Source organism: Myxocyprinus asiaticus, chromosome 32, assembly GCF_019703515.2.
Source record: "Myxocyprinus asiaticus isolate MX2 ecotype Aquarium Trade chromosome 32, UBuf_Myxa_2, whole genome shotgun sequence".
Taxonomy (NCBI): Eukaryota; Metazoa; Chordata; class Actinopteri; order Cypriniformes; family Catostomidae; genus Myxocyprinus; species Myxocyprinus asiaticus.
Window position 1 is genome coordinate 20,229,954 of NC_059375.1, and position 19,611 is coordinate 20,249,564.

The window sequence follows — 19,611 nt, forward strand, 5'->3', positions numbered from 1 at the left end:
AAAAAAAAAAAAAAAAAGAGGTTACAGTGAGGCACTTGCAAAGGAAGTAAATGGAACAGGGTTTAAAGAGAAATGTAAAGCTTATGCTTTTAAAAAAGCACTTACATTACAGCTCAAATAATGAGTTTTAATAGAAGAATTAAAGTCTTTAAGTGTTTAAATCATCATTTTTACAGTCGTTTTATGGTTTGTTGACATTCCATCATGGCAATGAAGTTGTAAAATTGGTTATAACATTTACACAGAAAAGGTTAGTAAGTGATTTTATCACACTAAAACCAAGTTATCATGCATATTGTTTATGTCTTGTGACTAAACTTTTGAAACAGTGAGTATTTTAACATTTACAGATTGACCCCATTCTCTTCCATTGTAAGTGCCTCACTGGAAACACAGATTTTTGCTTTCTTTTAAAGAAAAGGAGGGACAAGTCCAAATACATGATTGTGGTAATCAAAATTATGCCACAAATGCTGTCAATTGAGCTTAACTTGTATTGAACCATTTAAGACACTGTATACATTCTACATGCCATCTAAAAAAAAAAAAAAAAACAATTTGACAGGCTGGTAACAGGTTACCAACTTGGTATATTTTATTGGAGTTCAACACATGCATGAATTAAACAGTACAGAGAGCAACTTGAGGTATAACAACAGGTAAGCACACAGACCAACATCAGAATAATCTGCAAAACCAAGATCAACTACAGCAATGATCACTGGTTAAGAGAGTACAGCTTATGCCAGCCCCACACACACTCAGTCCCTTTATAAAAATGCTGCGTTTTGGATAGCTTGATTCTCTCCTATCCTTCCCTTGGTAAATACAGAATAAACATGGTGTCTGCAGCAGATGTCAGGAAATCAGGAGCTGTTCACACATATACATAGAGACACACAACTTCAAACACATCAAAGAGAAGAAATGTGCCATTCCTATAAAGAAATGCTCTCAGTACAAAAAGGGTTCCTCTACCAAAGACGTTGGCATAACCTGAACATATGGTGGGGATAATGTGTGTCTGATTACTTTTAAGTCAGTGAGATATTTTCACTCCAGCTGCATTGAAAATGATATTCAACAGAGAAGAGTGTGGAAACTCAAAACCTATGACTGAGAATCTGATCTTTACAGTCCACTTGATTCTAATATACAGCAACCAATACTGAATTTTGAAATAAAAGACTGATTAAAATAAATTTGTTCTACATTCTCAAACTGTACATTTCTGAGACAAATTTACAGCCAAAGCTATTACAGCTGAAATCAAACTAGTGCAGCATTGATAAATGAAATTGCACATTTTGCTGAATAATCTACAATGAAGATAATTCCATATCCAGGAAGTTACACGTTCTTATCCTTAACAAGATGACACATTTCAGCAATAGTGTCATAAATATTAAAAACAGCATTTAAAAGAGATAGTTAGCATCCATGTGTAGTAAAATATGTCTATTTTACACTAAACGTAGTGTACAAATTAATATGTAGGGGGAGGTATAGATGTCTTGAGAGAGACACTTGTCAATCGGTCAATTGTGTCCCTTAAGTATCTTATCAATAGAAATAGATGGTACCCACAATATTTTAGTGTTAAGTTCAGAACCTTATTATAATAATATCTATATTAATAATAATATAATAACACAATAATAATAGCCTATATGAAATCTCTGCTAAAGATAATGATGAATTTCCTCCCTTTTTTTTTTAATTTTTTTTTTTTAATGTTGCTCTTCTCCAAACCTAGCCACGAGCTGAATCACTGTCATACAAGACTTCTGTTTTTAACACCCCCTTAAATTACTTTAACAGATCAACTTAAGTTTGGTGGTAACTGTAAAGTTTACAAACACAGCACGGTGAACTCGCAATAGGTGGCGATCCTAATACATTTCCAAAGTTACTTCACCTTAGCCCTCTTGCTCTAGTGATTTCAGTTATTTTTATTTGGGAGACAATTTGTAGAGTGACAAATTATATAAAATGATCAGCCGTGCATAAGTGCACTGTCCATTTTATTCACATTCACCTACATGAACAAATAAAATCGTAAAATGTTTACAAACATAACTACAGCTCCTCTGGACACTAAAAGCTATATATGTATTAAAGTTAATAGACTTAATGCTCTATATATTTTTTTTAGGTTAAATATTTGGTCCATCAAAACTGTATGTACACAACAGTGAGACACAGCACTCAAACTAAACGTATTATATGAGCACATTCAACTCTGACTAAAGTTCAAATCTTTGATGTCCAAACATAAGTACGAAATGTTAATGACCATTAGCTGACTATCCCTCGTTTTTAACTACCTACATTCTGTTCTTTAAGGCATTCCCTAATAGCAACAATACTAAGCTTGGCACCATTTCTGCTGTAGTTGTGCAATGTAAAATCCAATTTAAACTGCCTTGCAGTCACCATCAGCACGCCGTAAATTCCATTTGTTTTCAGTCTTATAATAGGCAGCATTTAAATGAACTATAGCAAAAATTTTGTATTTGAACAAAAGCTTTTTTAACACAGCCAAAAGGCTAATAATTCTTTCAGTGTAAATTAAATTTAAATAATTTTTTGTTCCTGTTAATCCTTTCTAATATGCAATGGCTTTGCCAAGTAAAATAATAGCATTTAAAAGTATCCAGTGAAATAAATAATTTCCTCATATGGTGTGGCCTATGTACAGTAGTTAACTTCTGACATTTTGCCTTTTGAAGGAATAGTTCACCCAAAAATGAAATTTCTCACCCTCATGTTCAAACCCAAAATAAGCATTAAAGTGAGCTACTGTCTAATGCCAATGAATTAATTCAGCCAACAGGAATGGATTAAATTATCATTAAATTATCTCCTTCTGTATTCTACAGAGGAAAGAAAGTCATACAGGACTGGAACAACAATAATAAATGACAGATTTTTCATTGTTGGGTTAAAGGGTTAGTTCACCTAAAAAATGAAAATTCTCTCATCATTTACTCACCCTCATTCAATCCTAAATGTGTACAACTTTCTTTTTCTGCAGACCACAAACAAAGATTTTTAGAAGAATATCTCAACTCTGTTGGTTCATACAATGCAAGCGAAGGGTGACCAGAACTCCAAAAGCCCCAAAAAGGAGATAAAGTCAGCATAAAAGTAATCCATACGAATGCAGTGGTTTAATCAATGTCTTCTTAAGTGAACCAGTTGGTTTTGGGTGAGAACAGACCAAAATATAACTCCTTATGAGTCTTATGATTTACTTTTATGCTGACTTTATCTGCTCTTTGGAGCTTCTGGAGTTTTGGTCACCATTCACTTGCATTGTAAGGACAACAGAGCTGAAATATTCTTCTAAAAATCTTTAGAGTAAGTAAATGATGAGAGGATTTTCATTTTTGGGTGAACTATCCCTTTAATTACTCTAAAATGGGGTAAACCAATTAACAAAAACCAATGCTAAATTTGAAATAAAATAAGCTTAAAAAAAAAAAAAAAAAAAAACTTCTCTCTCTAATAGTTATGATTGTCATGCATCCTAAAATAACGAGGGTCATTCTAATCTTCGATAATATGTTGCAAAATTCTCAAATTTGTCAAAATGTTCCTGAATGTGAACATGAACTGCTGCCATCAGCTTTCCGTTGACGTATACCTTTTTTAGAGGTATTAAGAAACTTGATAATAAATAATACCTACTTAAACATCCCTTTAAAACAAATTAAATTGGACAAAAAAAGTTCCCTTTTAAGATTCTTGAGGAAAGACAGATAGGATTTTTCCACTGTTGCATGCAGGACCACAGAGAACACAAAGCTAGACATGACTCGACCTGCTGTAGACTTCAACATGAATTTCCTTGCTTTGTACCACAAATATTCATTAAAAAAATAGACACCGACCTCTCAAACCCACAGGGAACAGTACATATTTAAAATAATTTATGGGTGGATCTTGTACACCACTTTCAAACGGAATGAAAACTAGTGCATGAAAATGTCCAATATGAAAATTTATCTTTTTATGGATAGTATCATGAAACAGTTCCAATTACATCAGTGGGCACAAGAGGCAGCCATGCTAGTGTTGATTTGTGCTGGAAAAACAGGAAGCAGGAGAGAAAGAGGGAGAGGCTGATGTATCTGCAAATCAGCTGACCCAATACACACACAGGAGTAGTCTTGGGCCACCCCAAAGGAACTGACACTTATCTACAAAGCAAAGAGTGCGTCCTCTGATCTGCCCGCCTTTTTACTTGCACTCGCGGAAGCACCTGCAGCAGCTGAAAGGTCGTCACTAGGGGGCGCCGGCAGTGTGGGCACAATCTCTGCTGCTTTGGCCCTCTCCTCTAAAAACTTGTCAAACTCTGGAAGAAAGTTTTGATGGAGAGTAAAAGTCAAAAACTGCAAAGATTTAATTACTGCATAGAATTGTATCAGCAGAAACAAGTCAAGTATTTATCCATACCTTCACTTGTCACACCCTCCTCTCCATCTCCTTTCTGTAGAGCAATAGAAAATAAAAGCACAAATTATTTAGTGCTTGAAGTCTTTTAAAACAAGGAACACAACGAATTTACAATCATATCAAGACAACCTTGATAACATGGAAGGTTTCTCGATTTCACTGATTATCTAAACAAATATCGTATTTATATTGCCCTAAAATCATTCCCAAACATAAATCCAAAAAAGGCATTAGTATAGAAAATAAGTTGTTAAAGAATGTCGAGCAGGCATTTATTCACTAGATTCTCTGTGTTCACTAAATAAAATGAAATAAACTATAACAATATCCCAAAGAAGAAAAGAATGCAGCTGTCTGAAAAACAACACCATACAGGAGAGTTATTAGTGACCTCAAAAAGAGGGTACAAGGTGGTCAGTCAAGAATAAAAAGGCAAAAAAAAAAGAAAGAAAAAAAGTAGTATGCTGTTAAAAGGGCATATTTCTTTTCGAATAATCTTGTTATGCAACGTCCTAAAGAAAAAGATGAAAGAAATAAACGAAAGAAAATCTCACCACGTCAGTATCGAGCCACTCCTCAATGTCATCCATGACAGAGGACTGGTCAAGAGCTGCCTACAGACCCAAACCATGGACCGGAACCAAGCAAATCAAAACAAATAATTCCAAAATGACAAAAAAAAATAAAAAAAAAATAAAAAAAATAAACAAAAAATAAAACAGTATGGCTTAAACATAAAAGTCTTTATCAAACCATTAACAAACTCCTTCCAAATGGACACTTGGTAACAAATCAAACACCAACACACTCAACAACTTATGTCACAGCCAAATACAGCAATTCAACAGGAATTTATTGAGCCGCACTGGACAATATCGGTTAAGAATTACTAATAAACACAAAAGGGTTAATTCTCTCATCACTTACTCACCCTCATGCCATCCCAGATATGTATGACTTTCTTACTTCTACACAAACAAAGATTTTTAGAATATTTCAGCTCTGTAGGTCCATACAAGTGAATAGTGACCAAAACTTTGAAGCTCCAAAAAGCACATATAGGGCAGCATAAAAGTAATCCAGAAGACTCCAGTGGTTAAATCCATATATTTAGAAGCGACATGATAGGTGTGGGTGAGAAACAGATCAACATTCAAGTCCTTTATTACTATAAATGATCCTACCTGCCCAGTATTTGGCTATATGCACAATGAATGCGAGTCGCTAAAAACAAAAGAAGAAGAATGTACAAGTGAAAGTGGAGATTTATAATAAAAAAAAGGACTTAAATATTGAATCGTTCATCAGCCACACATATCATATCACTTCTGAAGACATGAATTAAACCACTGGAGTCTTATGAATTATTTTTATGCTGCCTTTGTGATTTTTGGGTCTTCAAAATGTTGGTACCCATTCACTTGCATTAATTTGACCTACAGAGCTGACATATTCTTTAGTGTTCAGCAGAAGAAAGAAACAAACATCTGGGATAGCATGAGGGTGAGTAAATAATGAGAGAATTTTCATTTCAGTTCCTTTAAAGCATATTATGGATTCTTGTTTTCCGAAAAAGAGGTTCTAACTCAAACTTTTATTAATGTTCATTAATTATTGTCATTTTTTGTGCATAGCTTGAAAGTCACAACCTTCTCATTCAATAGTTGGGTGTGTGTGATACAATATGGGTACATTACTGTGCACTATGTGCTTTGAAAATAAAGTAATTATTCATATGCTGTTTATTCCAATCTGACATAAATCTCAAAACCAACACACTGCTCTATGATGTCTATGATGAAAAATGTAAAAACAAAGATCCTCATATAGTGTACTTACTATATGACAGGAAAGGCTAGAAACTATTTTCTGTCTCCAGAAATAAGCACGCATGCAGTTACAGAACACTCACCCCAGTGTTTTGTTGTCTGATGTCCAAAGTCGGGGCCATTCCACTTGAAGCCTTTGTGTCCTCGAATGGTGCACTGAGAGTTCAAAACCAGCAACACATGAGTGAAAGTGCAAAAAACTCTATTATGGACTACTTGCAGAACTGCCTCCGCATTCAGCGGCTCAGGCGTTTCCGGTTACAGCGTTCAGGGCACCTACATGCAGAGGTATATTCATGGAAAGGCAGATTATTTCTACTTTTTGATTAAAACAATAAATCATGTTTTTGGCATTAACATGACTGATCTCACATATAAAAAATGCTGAAATTGGTCTCCAAATACAATTTTTCCTTTCCAAATGTAGCTACACTCAGCTCGTGAAAAATAAATCAAACATATATAGCCAGCAGCTGTCTGGTAGTCTCGTTAACACGCGTTTCATTCATTGATGATATTTCATACCTGTTTGCAACGATTGCAAATTACCTTTGTTTGGTTAAATTTCCCAGATACTGTAGATTGATTCATAAATACATTAGGCGTTCTCTGACTAGTCTTTAAAAACCACTCAGAACAGAATGAAACAGTTTTAATCTCAAATTAGAATGTGAAATATATTTAACAACACTAAACATATTTAACTCATTGTCTTTGGCTGCTTTCTACACATGTATTTACATTTTAACATATAGATATATACTTATAAATGAAACAATGACACAAAATAGTGATTAAAACATACATTTAATTAAAACAAGGTGATGCTTGCATTAAACAGGCCTCTCTCTCCTCCCTCACACATGGATCACTGCAGTGTTTGAAGCTTGTAGTTGTTTCATTCCAAGAGCGCTGGTGCTGTCACCCATTACTAGTCTCCTTCAACCTTCTGTCATTTGTGGTTCAAGCTGCTCTGTGGTTAAATGTCTGCTACAGGCCTCCATGTGAGGAGAAACAGTAAAAAGCGCTAGGTGTATACGTCATTGCTTTCTCAGACGGCTTGGGAAATATTAAAGCTTTAAATAAAATGGTCCTTCCAGTGAATTTTCATGACACTGTACCAAATATTTTTTTTCTTGTCTATGAAAATGTACAGACCATAACATCATCTTCCGAACACTCATTTTAAGTGAAGTTTTGAGAACTAGGCAACTACGACACACTGTACACATATAACCAGAAACTAGCGAGCCAGATTATTTCAAGGCTCAGTGCAAGTAGTCCATTATCTGACCAATTGTGTATCAACTTTATCAGAACATTTAAACTGAACCCCTGCATAAGTTCATTTATTTCGCATACATGCAGTTGGTCTCTTGAAAAAAAAATTATCAAAAAGAGATTGGTTTCATACCTCTTCCTCTGGTCAGGAATGGTGCCAGTCCTGGTCTGGGCAAACATGTCAAAGTCATCTTGAGGTTGACAGCTGGTCAGAGAGCTCAAGGTACCACTCACACTTTCTGAACCGACATCTGTAATGAAACAGTTTTCACATCAATCTGGAAAGCCTTATATACACTACCGGTCAAAAGTTTTGAAACACTTGACTGAAATGTTTCTCATGATCTTAAAAATCTTTTGATCTGAAGGCGTATGCTTAAATGTTTGAAATTAGTTTTGTAGACAAAAAAAATTGTGCCACCATATTAATTTATTTCATTATAAAACTCAAATTTAATAATAAAAAAAAAGCTTTTGAAATGTATGTCTTGGACCAAATAATAAAGAAAAGCAGCCAATAAGTGCCCAACATAGATGGGAACTCCTTCAGTACTGTTTAAAAAGTATCCCAGGGTGATACCTCAAGAAGTTGGTTGAGAAAATGTCAAGAGTACATTTCTGAAAATTCTAGGGAAAAGGTGACTACTTTGAAGATGCTAAAATATAACACAGTTTTGATTTATTTTGGATTTTGTTTAGTCACAACATAATTCCCATAGTTCCATTTATGTTATTCCATAGTTTTGATGACTTTACTATTATTCTAAAATGTAAAACAAAACAAAAAAAATTATAATAAAGAATGAGTAAGTGTTTCAAAACTTTTGACCAGTAGGGAAAGCAAAAACTGAAAACAAATTTCTCTCTGTGCTTGTTAAAGCAATACAGTAGCTCTAAAAAAGAAAAAAGAAAAAAAAAAATCTGTCATAATTTACTGAACATCATGTCATTTTACAGAACACCATGTCATTCCATACCTGCATGCTGTTGTAATTTCTGTTCAACACAATATGAGAATTTTAAAAACGGTATGATATCATCTTGTTGCTAGTTTCGGTACAGTACTACAGCTATTTTGCTATTAGCAAAATTTTACAGAATTTGACATTTTTGGGATGAAATCAATGACAATTTGACAGTTAATCAAATTCACATCTCAATATGGTCACGTACAGTGTTGGGGGTAATGCATTACAAGTAACGAGTGTTACGTAATCAGATTACTTTTTTCGCGTAACGAGTAAAGTAACAACATTTTTATTTTTTATTTTAGACCATAATATCGGAGTTAATTTTTAAATAAAGTAACGCGTTGCTTTTGTACACCTCTACTTTCCCTGTATTGCGAGATATCAGGAGTAAAATTGTGCAAACTTCGGAAAGGAGACGTAGTGCATGATGGGCATTGTAGTTCTACAGAATGCGAGGCCAGAGACAAGTCACTTTTATTTAAATGAATGGGAGAAACTGGAACGCTCAACCAAGAAGCTCTAGCATCCAACAATCAATGGATGTAGAAAGGAAGTCCCACCTTGCAGGTAAAAGAGCCAATCACCTTTTAGATACAGACATCGCCTGTCAATCAACTCGCTAATGCACATGCAACCGGACTGCTCCATGTTACAGCTCCCAGTTACTGGGAGAATGGGAGGAGATAAGCTGACTCTGGATCGGTGACTCCGAGCAATGTTCTACATTGATTGTGTATGCAGAGAAAATGTCTTTGTTTCTAAAAATATTCTACATTTTTGTTTTATAATAAACAAGTAGTTTGATTCATGAAATAAAACGTTTTTCTGACATTTTGGTAGCATTAAAAATGATTCCATTCAAGTTGAATCAACATGCACCTTTGAAGTTGTATGCGATCAACCAGTGGCATCTGTACGCACCGTGGATCAACTCAAAACAAGTGTGCACTGAGATGACTTAAGTGAAAAAATATTCTTTTTTTATCAGACACATTCCTTGAAAATGTAAGGCTGGCATTCCCCACTGAATTTTATCCTGACTTTTGAAAAACATCTTAAGTTGGCTCTGACATTGTCGAAGGGCACAGTACATGATGACATACACCGATCAGCCACAATATTAAAACCACCTGCCTAATATTGTGTAGGTCCCCCTCGTGCCACCAAAACAGTGCCAACCAGCATCTTAGAATAGCATTCTGAGATGCTATTCATCTCACCAAAATTGTACAGAGCGGTTATCTGAGTTACTGTAGACTTTGTCATTTCGAACCAGTCTGGCCATTCTCTGTTGACCTCTCTCATCAACAAGGCATCTCAGTCCACAGAACTGGCGCTCACTGGATGTTTTTTGTTTTTGGCACCATTCTGAGTAAATTCTAGAGACTGTTATTTGTGAAAATCCCAAGAGATCAGCAGTTACAGAAATACTGAAACCAGCCCATCTGGCACCAACAATCATCCATGCGTTTATCTAATCAGCCAATGGTATGGCAGCAGTGCAGTGCATAAATCATGCAGATATGGGTCAGGAGCTTCAGTTAATTTTCACATCAACCATCAGAATGGGGAAAAAATGTGATCTCAGTGATCTGGACCGTGGCATGACCGTGACATTTTACAGCATGTATTCTGTAATCTGTAATGGAATACATTTTGAAAGTAACCCTCCCAACCCTGCTGGTATCATACCAAAGCCAAAATTTTGGTATCGGAGAAACCCTAATGCAGTCCTTTTGTGTATAATGGAAAAAAATAAATAACTTTGAGGGTAACTTTTAACAGAACTTTTATTTTTGAGTGAAGAACATTGTGGCCTAAGGTATGAGACTCACCCAAAACAGCCAGTCTGGAGGAGAGTGTGACTGGAGAGGCAGAGTGAATTGTAGCCACGGAGGGAGGCAGGCTAGACGGAGGAGTAGCGCTGTTCCTGGGGCAGACCACCGCTGGAGACCCCGGTCCCAGGTCAATCAGGTTATCTTCTGAAGCCTCGTTAAGGACCTGTGGACATATAACACCATTTCTCAAGGACACACATTGATTACAGACACTTCAGGGTAAATAGACGATTCATTTGGTATTTTACCTTTACACCGTCACACTGATTTACAAACTACAACATTACAAAAAGAGCCTCTGAATGCAGTCATTCTATAGGATGAGGGGAATTACAGCAAGATGAATGGCTGGGATGTTCTGCACTACACTAGGGCTGAAATGATTAGTCGATGTCATCAACAACGTCGACAAAAAATTGTCGACAAATATTTGCTTTGTCGAATAGTTGTTTGATCTCATTTAACACACCATGAGATCACATTAAACTCTAATGATGACGCGTGAGAGCAGCGCTGCAGCTCGAGCCTGACCGAGGAGTGGAAGTTAACACAGCTCACGGTACAGATGCACTCTAAACTTTCCAAACAGCTTCAGGTGATGTAGATCGCAAAGTATGAGGGAATTATAATGCAAAAATACAAAACAAGTAAATACAGAAGCACTCTCATTGTGGAATAAGTTGATCTGGAGCTGCCGCTCCCCTGAAGCAAAACTTGCGTGTCAATGGTCTTTAGAGGAAACACCCCAGCGTTACATCTTAAATGCAATTATATTTAATGCGTTATAACTTTATTCAAGTTCAAATAATACAGAAGCAGATCATGTAAATAACCACACACTCCAAAACTGGCATTTCTCTGTGTGGTCAGCACCTCTTCTATGAGTTGCGCAAATGTCCCGATCTAAAGGGGAAAGATTGAAACCGCATCCGGCTGATGCACACTCTGTCATGGGGACGCTCGTCCCTCGAGCGCACACACTTAATGCAGCTAGATTATAACGTGATGGCTCTCAACTTATTGAATCATAATATATGTCACTGTGCATTTCTTATCGTGAAGAAAACTGGTAATACACAGCTTTATTAATAAGAAAGAGTTTTTTGTTTTTTTTTGTGAGTTAAAGATGGATTGAAGTGAACAGAAAGGTGAGAGAGGGTAGTCTTCGCCCTATTTTACACTGCAAAAAAATACGTTTTTGATTTGTTTTTGTTTTGGCTTGTTTTCCAATATAAATATCTAAAACTCCTTTAAAACAATGTACATTTTCTTTAGCAGCTATACGGCAGAAGAAAAAAAATTTTTATCTGAGAATGTTTATTATAATAGTAAAAATTACAAATATTTTAAAATATCTAAAAATCCTTTAAGAAAAGATGCATTCACCTGAAAAGCAGCATATAAGATATTTAGACTTGCTTTTAGAGAACAGATCTTGAATATAAGTGTATTTTGTCTTTACTGCACTCAAAGAAGTATAACCAAGTGACAAAATACACTTAAATACAAAATACACTTATATTTAAGATACATTCTCTTAAAGCAAGTCTAAATATCTTATATGTTACTTCTCAAGTAAATGTATCTTGTTTTAAAGATTTGTAGACAATTTTAAATGGAAAAAAGACATATACACTTGATAACAATAGGATTTTTTGCAGTGAATTTCTTTACTGAATTAAACTTAATAAAAAGTATTTTTTCCCTTTAATTCAGTGAATGTCATTTACAGGTATATTTAAAAGATGATTTTGTCCTATTCATTGTTAGTAAGCATGTTTTATACAACTTTTTAAGTTGGGGCACAAGCTGAATAATCAGTTAAGAGCTAATGATTAATTGTTGCAATTGGTCAAATAGTCGAATAATCGTTCTATTAATCGTTAGATTAGTCGATTATCAAAATAATCGTAAGTTGCAGCCCTACACTATACACATTGCTTTCAAAAATTTCACCAACTCTTGTTTGGCTAATAGAAATTCTAATATTTGTAACTCTAAGTACACTAATAATTGATGAAAACAGTTAAGTGGTGAGACTGTAAAGGACATTCTCTTTAACTGGCATAATAAGGCAGAAAATAACAACTCAATATGCGGAGGGGAAATAAACTTAGTCCACTTTCCTCTGTACTATGTAATAAATAAGCAAAAGCGCAATAATGAAAACTAATATTCTGTGATAAATGCTATGTTTACCAGAGTTAACATTTCAGATAAACCTCACTTTTTTTCCCAATTGCTCTAAAACTGGTTTCAGACTGCCTTTCCATAATTATTTAAATCACATGAGTAAATTCTGATAAGAAACCTGGTGAGTGTGGGGGAACAAGCAATTCAAATTTACCAGTGTGACCATTTTTAACATAAACAAATTTAAAACGTAAAAGATTTACCTCATGCATTCCTGTAAATAATCTACAATGCCATAATATTGTTTTAAAGGTGCTGTTAGTAATGTTTTGGAAAAAGATTTTGGAGAGAAAGTGTGTGGTTTTAAGTGGAAGTAGGTAAAACGGTAGTCTCAGCCTCAGAAGGCAAGCCCACGGACCGCCCACAGTCATAATCTGGCTACGCGAGACTAGTAAAACGGCTGAAACTGCTTACAGAACCATTTATATGCCATCAAATAACAAATACTTATTTTATGAAATGCATCTTTCCTAAATCCCTATGTAACTTTTTTTGTCAGAAGTAGTGGAACTAGGAACTAGTGGGCAAGGAGATGGAGGGGGTAGCAAGCAAAGGTCACAGACTAAGGGAGAGGCTCTATTCTGACATCCTACATGTTATGGGAGGTTCATGATCAAAACATGCCAGATGCAACATAGGAAGATACTAGCCAACACTGACATTCCTTAGCATCTTAATGACAAAGAAAAAAGCATGGGATTAGATGACTTTCATACTTGCCTCACTCAGCTAGCAATAACAAAAATTAAAAATAGAACAAACAAAAATCACAAAACAGAAAAACCACACAATAAAAAAAACACCAACAAGCATTCACATCTCGTTTCTAACTGCATGAAAGCGTTTGCATCCCACAGCAAATGTACACCACATTCTCAGAGAATAACTTAAAGCAACTAGCAAGCAAATGAGGGGAAGAAAATATGAGATGCATGACTCTGAGCTGTGCCTTTGGCATCGCAAATTTAAAGTAAATGTCTTTGGAATTAAATGTACTGAGGATGAAGTGATGCTAATACACAGATAAAAGGTCTCTCTTACAAAAGAAACAACCTACCCCATTGTTAATGCCTTGAGATGATCGGCCAGATCGGAACCTCTCGTATCTAAAAGGAACACAAAATGTGAGCAATAAGAAACAATGTAACTCTTACACTCACTGAAAACAGCTGCTTAATAAAGCATTACAGAAAGGTATATTCATCTTGTTAGATCACACCTCTCATATCGCAAGAAGATGTTGTTGAGGTCATCGTTGACGTGCAAGAGCTCCTCTGTGACTTCCTCATTGGACACACGTGAGATGAGCTCAACTATCCTCTGCTGCATTGCCCTGCATGTCCTGTTCAACTCCTTCAAACAAACAGAGCAAACATTGTAACACTGGATAATAAAAAAGCCAATATTATTCTACACCAGACATGTACCAACACTCCCTCTAGTGGCCTTCTGTTGGTCGTTTGAGAATCTAGCAATATAAGCATACATTCACCGTGAGTTTGCCAAGTAAAATGTGTTGTTGGATCAACATCTTTTGTTATTACTGGAACAAACTATGAAAGAGAAGACAAAAGAACAGGGACATAACCCTAGCCATAACCATTACAGGAATAGTTCACCAAAAAAGAAAATTCTCTCATCATTTACTCATGCCATCCCAGACTTTCATTCTTCAGCAGAACACAAACAAAGAATTTTGGAAGAATATTTCAGCTCTGTAGGTCCATACAATGCAAGTGAATGGTGGCCAAAACTTTGAAGCTCCAAAAGGCACATAAAGGCAGCATAAAAGTAATCCATAAGACTCCAGTGATTTAATCTATATCTTCAGAAGTGATATGATAGGTGTGGGTGAGAACCAGATCAATATTTATGTCTTTTTTTACTACAAATCTCCACTTTCACATTCTTTTTCTTTTGTTTTTGGCAATTCGCATTCTTCCATGTCTTCTGAAGCGATCCAAACAGTTTTAAGTGAGAACAGACCAAAATATAACTCTTTTAATAACTCTTATGCTCTAAAATTGTGGAACTCGCTACCAGTTGATATTAGAAAAGCAAAGAATCTTAGTATATTTGAATATTAAAACATATTTAGCAAAGATTTTACTAATTAATCTATTTTTGTAGTCCATTTTATTTTGTATTCTTCATATTGATATGCATGTTTATATTGTGTTTATTTTGTTTTTTTCTATATCCTTTTTATTCTTATATTTTGTTCTTTTTTATGTAAAGTGCCTAAAAAAGCTATTTTAAAAAGGCACTATATAAAATAAACTTTACTATTATTATTATTGTTCAAAGCATTTCTTTCCAGAGTGAAAAGTAAAAAAAAACGACAGACATTTACAGTAAATCACATTTTTAGCATATCCTAATCACTTACATACATTAGCTTTTTAAGACTGAGCTGTCCAAAAGGATCTCGTTGTGCTGCCTAGTAAACAATTCAAATAGACCACTTTAGGACAACCATGATGCTTTGTGCTTTGATGTTGTTGTCCAAATGGTATACATGTTAATAAATTAGATATGTTAAGTTTCATTGTTGATCTTAAATACTAAATTGCTCTTTGTGACAGAACACTTAAGACATATTTTACAATTCATAGTTTAAGAGTTTCTCAAAGGTAGTCTAAGAATGTGTTCTAGGTGAGAAACAGATCAATATTTAAGTCCTTTTTTAATATAAATTCTACTCCCTGACCATAGATTACAATATGCACAAAGAATGCGAATCACCAAAAACAAAAGAGAGTAAAGGTGGACATTGATAGTAAAAAAGGATTTAAATATTGATCTGTTTCTCACCCACACATCATATTGCTTCTGAAGACACGGATTTCAAGATATGGGATCATATGTATTACTTTTATGCTTTTTGGACCTTCAAAATTCTGGCCACCATTCACTTGCATTGTATGGACCTACAGAGATGAGATATTCTTCTAAAATCTTTGTTTATGTTCAGCAGAAGAAAAAAAGTCATGCACATCTGGGATGGCATGTGGGTGAGTAAATGATGAGAGAATTTTCTTTTTTAGGTAAACTATCACTTTAAAAGGCCAACTTTCACACAAATTTAACTTTGCTGTAATTCTAAAATCTGACTGGTTGATGGAAATATTGTACCAGGACCAACAAGGATATGATATAGGACCATGTCTTCCTTGGCAAAATCAAAGTCGCAGGGAAAATACCACAAAGTTTTGAATTGTAAGACTGGTCCACAAGAAAAAATTCTGAACAAGAAACCTGTAGAAGCTCATGATCGGATGGATCCTCTTGACCGGGTACCATCTCTGTCAACATTTCCGACATCACCTTAGTGTTCCCACGGACGATGTCCAACTCACTGCGCAGCTTGCAAATCTAGTAAACATATAATTACATTATTATTCAATCTATTAAAACAAATGCCAATCCATGCAATTTAAACTTATGTGGTTAAAAGAATGAAAAACAGACCTGTTCAGGGGAAGGGTTGATGGGTCCAGAGATGTGCAGAATGGGCATCTGTGGAGAAGTGTGGGTAACAGGGGCAGAGAAGGGAGGAACGGAGCCAGAGTGAGGCTGTGGCTTGGGTTGGGCTGGGGGATTGTATTTTGGCTGGTCCATCTCTGGAGCAGTTTGTTGCTATTATTTGCAGAGCAAGACAATAAGAACAGAGATAAAGAGGGATGGTAAAGCTAAAAAGTTAAGTAATGATAAGGGATGGAATATGTTTATGAGACCTAATGTTAACATTGAAATTGTTAATGCATTACTGCAAGTAGAAAACATTTATCAGTGAGCCTCTGTGACAAACAAACAATAATTTGTCTGACGTCAGCACCTACCCGTTGTGGTGTGTGGATGGGGGACAAGGTCTCCAAGTCAGATCGAGGAAACTCTATACCCTTCCTTTTCATTTCTTCATAGACGTGGACTACTCCTGTCAAATCTGGACTACTCCTGAAGCCGTCTGCCCAAGCCTGAAATTTAGAGCATATGTAAACTATTTATATGCCTTGAAAACTTGGCATTAACATGGCATATGCGTTGCTGTAAACACTTCTAACTTTTTCAAGGAACATAAGTTCTGAGTGCCCAGATCTTCTTTACTGGAACAATTCATACCTTAAATATTTGTAGGCACAGTGCAAAACAAGCTTTTGTTAAACTATGCTGTTTAAGGAAACAAAAAAATTTGTCTTAATGGAAACATGTCGACAAGCACAGACTAATCTTGCCCAATTCTCACAAAGTGACAAGAGATTATGTGAGATTTTATTTGTGTTATTTTGAGTCATTTCTGACATCACATTAAATGTGAAATACTACTGACAGTAATCACACTCAGAGCATATTGAAGTCGCCCTTGGTCACTTGAGCCAGTCCTGGTAACCAGATCCACTTGGTTGTATTGAGCGCAAGTGCCAACGAATTGGCCAGGTCTCCTTGACTACAGAGCATCAGGTAACTAGCCCCATCATGCACCTTCTCTCTCCACGACACTGTCCTTTTGAAACACCTCATGTCATATCTTTCCTTCCCTCATGTTGTGTAAACCAAGAGTTAATACAATTTTCTCACATTATCAATACCAAACGTCCGGGGGCCTGCGTAGCTCAGCGAGTATTGACGCTCAGCCAGGTCTCCTAAGCAACCAAATTGGCCCGGTTGCTAGGGAGGTTAGAGTCATATGGGGTAACCTCCTTGTGGTTACGATTAGTGGTTCTCACTCTCAATAGGGTGCGTGGTAAGTTGTGCGTGGATCGCGGAGGGTAGCATGAGCCTCCACATGCTGTGAGTCTCCACGGTGTCATGCACAACAAGGCATGTGATAAGATGCGTGGATTGGCGTTCTCAGAAGCGGAGGCAACTGAGACTTGTCCTCCGCCACCCGGATTGAGGTGAGTAACCGCGCCACCATAAGGACCTACTAAGTAGTGGGAATTGGGCATTCCAAATTGGGAGAAAAAGGGATAAAAAATAAAATAAAAAGTCCAGGTGACTTTTGCCATACCTGTATCAGAGCTAACACTTTGTCCTGCACTATGGCCGGTGGATTGTTTTTAGGAGATATGATTTTCACCAGAACACCATCGATGAAGTCCCGGGTGGTGACGAGTGAGTGGAAACGATATCCACAGTTCTTTACACACGTCTCAAGAACCTGAACATATTCATAAAATGATGCTCATGAGAATCAGATTAAAGAAGTCAATCCAAGGCTGTTTTGTCAGCTGTTATTAAGACTGTAAAGGGTATCTTTTATTTAATTGGTTGTGCTCACCGTCAGTGTAAGCATCACCTCTCTGTAGTTCTTATTCCCATTAAGTCTCTTCTTCACAGCTCTTATAGCATCCTTAGGCCTATAGATCAAATACATTAAATAAACTCAAACAGACACATTCATGCAGCCAAACAACCAAACAACTCAAAGTTAAAACGACGGTACGAATAATGTTGCAAGCATGGTCAAATTGCACAAATAATATTGTTGATGATTCAGACATAATTAAGCATTCTACTTATGAAAAAAAAATGAAACCATGACACATCTTCTGCAACAACCTGCTACATGCTATGAATCTTAAATCTTTCATTTCTCACCCATCTTCCGTATCACTGATTATATCACATATCTCCATATTCAAAGTCCAGTCTTCACTTTGTAGGGAGCCATCTGTGGCCCTTTCTGGGGACGATCAAAAGGGAAAATTCATTTTAATTTAACAAATATTGATAAACAAACTCCACGAAAAACAAATGACCTGTCATCCTGACTGTTACTAATTATAGAGGCTGGAATGTCATCGACACTGATGAAACAGTGCACTGAATTGCTGAACACTATGAAATATTCGTTTGCTGGCTGGCTATCTGCCAAAACAAGCAGTCAGTTTCCTTCCACAGAGTGGCTATTTATAAAATGGAACTAGCTGATCAATAGTACGAATCATTTACACACATCACTTCAAGCTTTAGCTAAGAATCTGGGGTGTGAGAGATAAACGCAGTTGCACCGGGCTAGCAAGGTAGTTCAAATTCAGTATCAAGCATTTTCGCCTTCCTAAAAACCGGTCATTTAAAGAGTGAAGTACATTACTATTTAAAACAAGCAAGTATTGAAAGCTACCTGCAAGTTAGAAACTGCTAGCATGAATGAGCATTTGCTGTTAGCCAGCTAACAGACAGGCTATCCATATGTTCAGCCTCTTCACAGCAGCACAGCTAAAGACACATCGCTCAAGGCGTTAACTTGTTACGACAAGATTTTTAAGCATTATTTTAGTTGTGAAAAACGTACCAATGCACTGTCCCACCGGAGTACTGTAAGGATTTCCCAGCAAGAACTCCATCTTGACAACATACCCAACGACAAACAGTATATGAGACAGTAAACACTCAAGATCCGCCCACTGGTGATGCTCATTGGCTTGTGTAATTCAGCGCAGCGTCGTTATTGGACGAACCTGCTGTCTATTGATGAATCGACACGCTAGATAGTTAAAGGGGCAGCAGTGGCTCCGCTGGTCCCTTATTCAGGGTGCAGAGAAGGGATATGTTCGGAATGGAATACTATACAGCGTAGAATGAATACTTCCTATTTTTGTAAATAATATGCGAAACATGCAATCTCAATCGGTATGCTGCATTGCAGTTTGTGCTGTAGTACACTGCATATTTTGGTAAATGTAATAGGTCAATGAGTATACTATGCACCAAAGGCGTTACTAGAACCTATTAAGGGGGGCTACAGTCCCCCCAAGTTTAATCTCAGCCCCCCTAAAAAACTGAATGAAATTGTGTGTTGGGCTGTGGTGGCTCAGTGGTTAAGGCTCTGGTTTACTGACCATAAGGTTTGGGGTTCAAGACCCAGCACTGCAAAGATGCCACTGCTGGGCCCTTGAGCAAGCCCCTCAACCCTATCTGCACCAGGGGCACTGTATTATGGCTGACTGTGTGCTCTGACTCCAGCTTAGCTGGGATATGTGGAAAAAAAGCTTTTCACTGTATATGTGCAAATGTATAACATGATAAAAAATT

General features: G+C 36.4%; 1 protein-coding gene across 3 annotated transcripts; it reads right to left on the reverse strand.

Annotated features, from left to right (window-relative positions):
* Window positions 1-570: 570 nt before the first annotated feature.
* Window positions 571-18,942, reverse strand: LOC127422978 (TOM1-like protein 2). 3 transcript variants are annotated; one of them, XM_051666933.1, is made up of 15 exons: window positions 18,872-18,942; window positions 18,175-18,259; window positions 17,855-17,933; window positions 17,585-17,734; window positions 16,416-16,550; window positions 16,045-16,212; window positions 15,832-15,948; window positions 13,793-13,926; window positions 13,631-13,679; window positions 10,378-10,543; window positions 7,705-7,822; window positions 6,374-6,446; window positions 5,016-5,075; window positions 4,462-4,495; window positions 571-4,360 (listed from the first exon to the last, which is right to left on the reverse strand). In XM_051666933.1, exons 1-15 carry the CDS (start codon window positions 18,921-18,923, stop codon window positions 4,206-4,208), a joined length of 1,575 nt encoding a protein of 524 aa, XP_051522893.1. In that variant the 5' UTR covers window positions 18,924-18,942; the 3' UTR covers window positions 571-4,205. The 3 variants fall into 3 exon arrangements, with proteins under 3 accessions (XP_051522893.1, XP_051522894.1, XP_051522895.1); XM_051666934.1 differs by lacking the exon at window positions 5,016-5,075; XM_051666935.1 differs by lacking the exons at window positions 571-4,360; window positions 4,462-4,495; window positions 5,016-5,075; window positions 6,374-6,446 and adding an exon at window positions 6,488-7,288.
* Window positions 18,943-19,611: the final 669 nt, after the last annotated feature.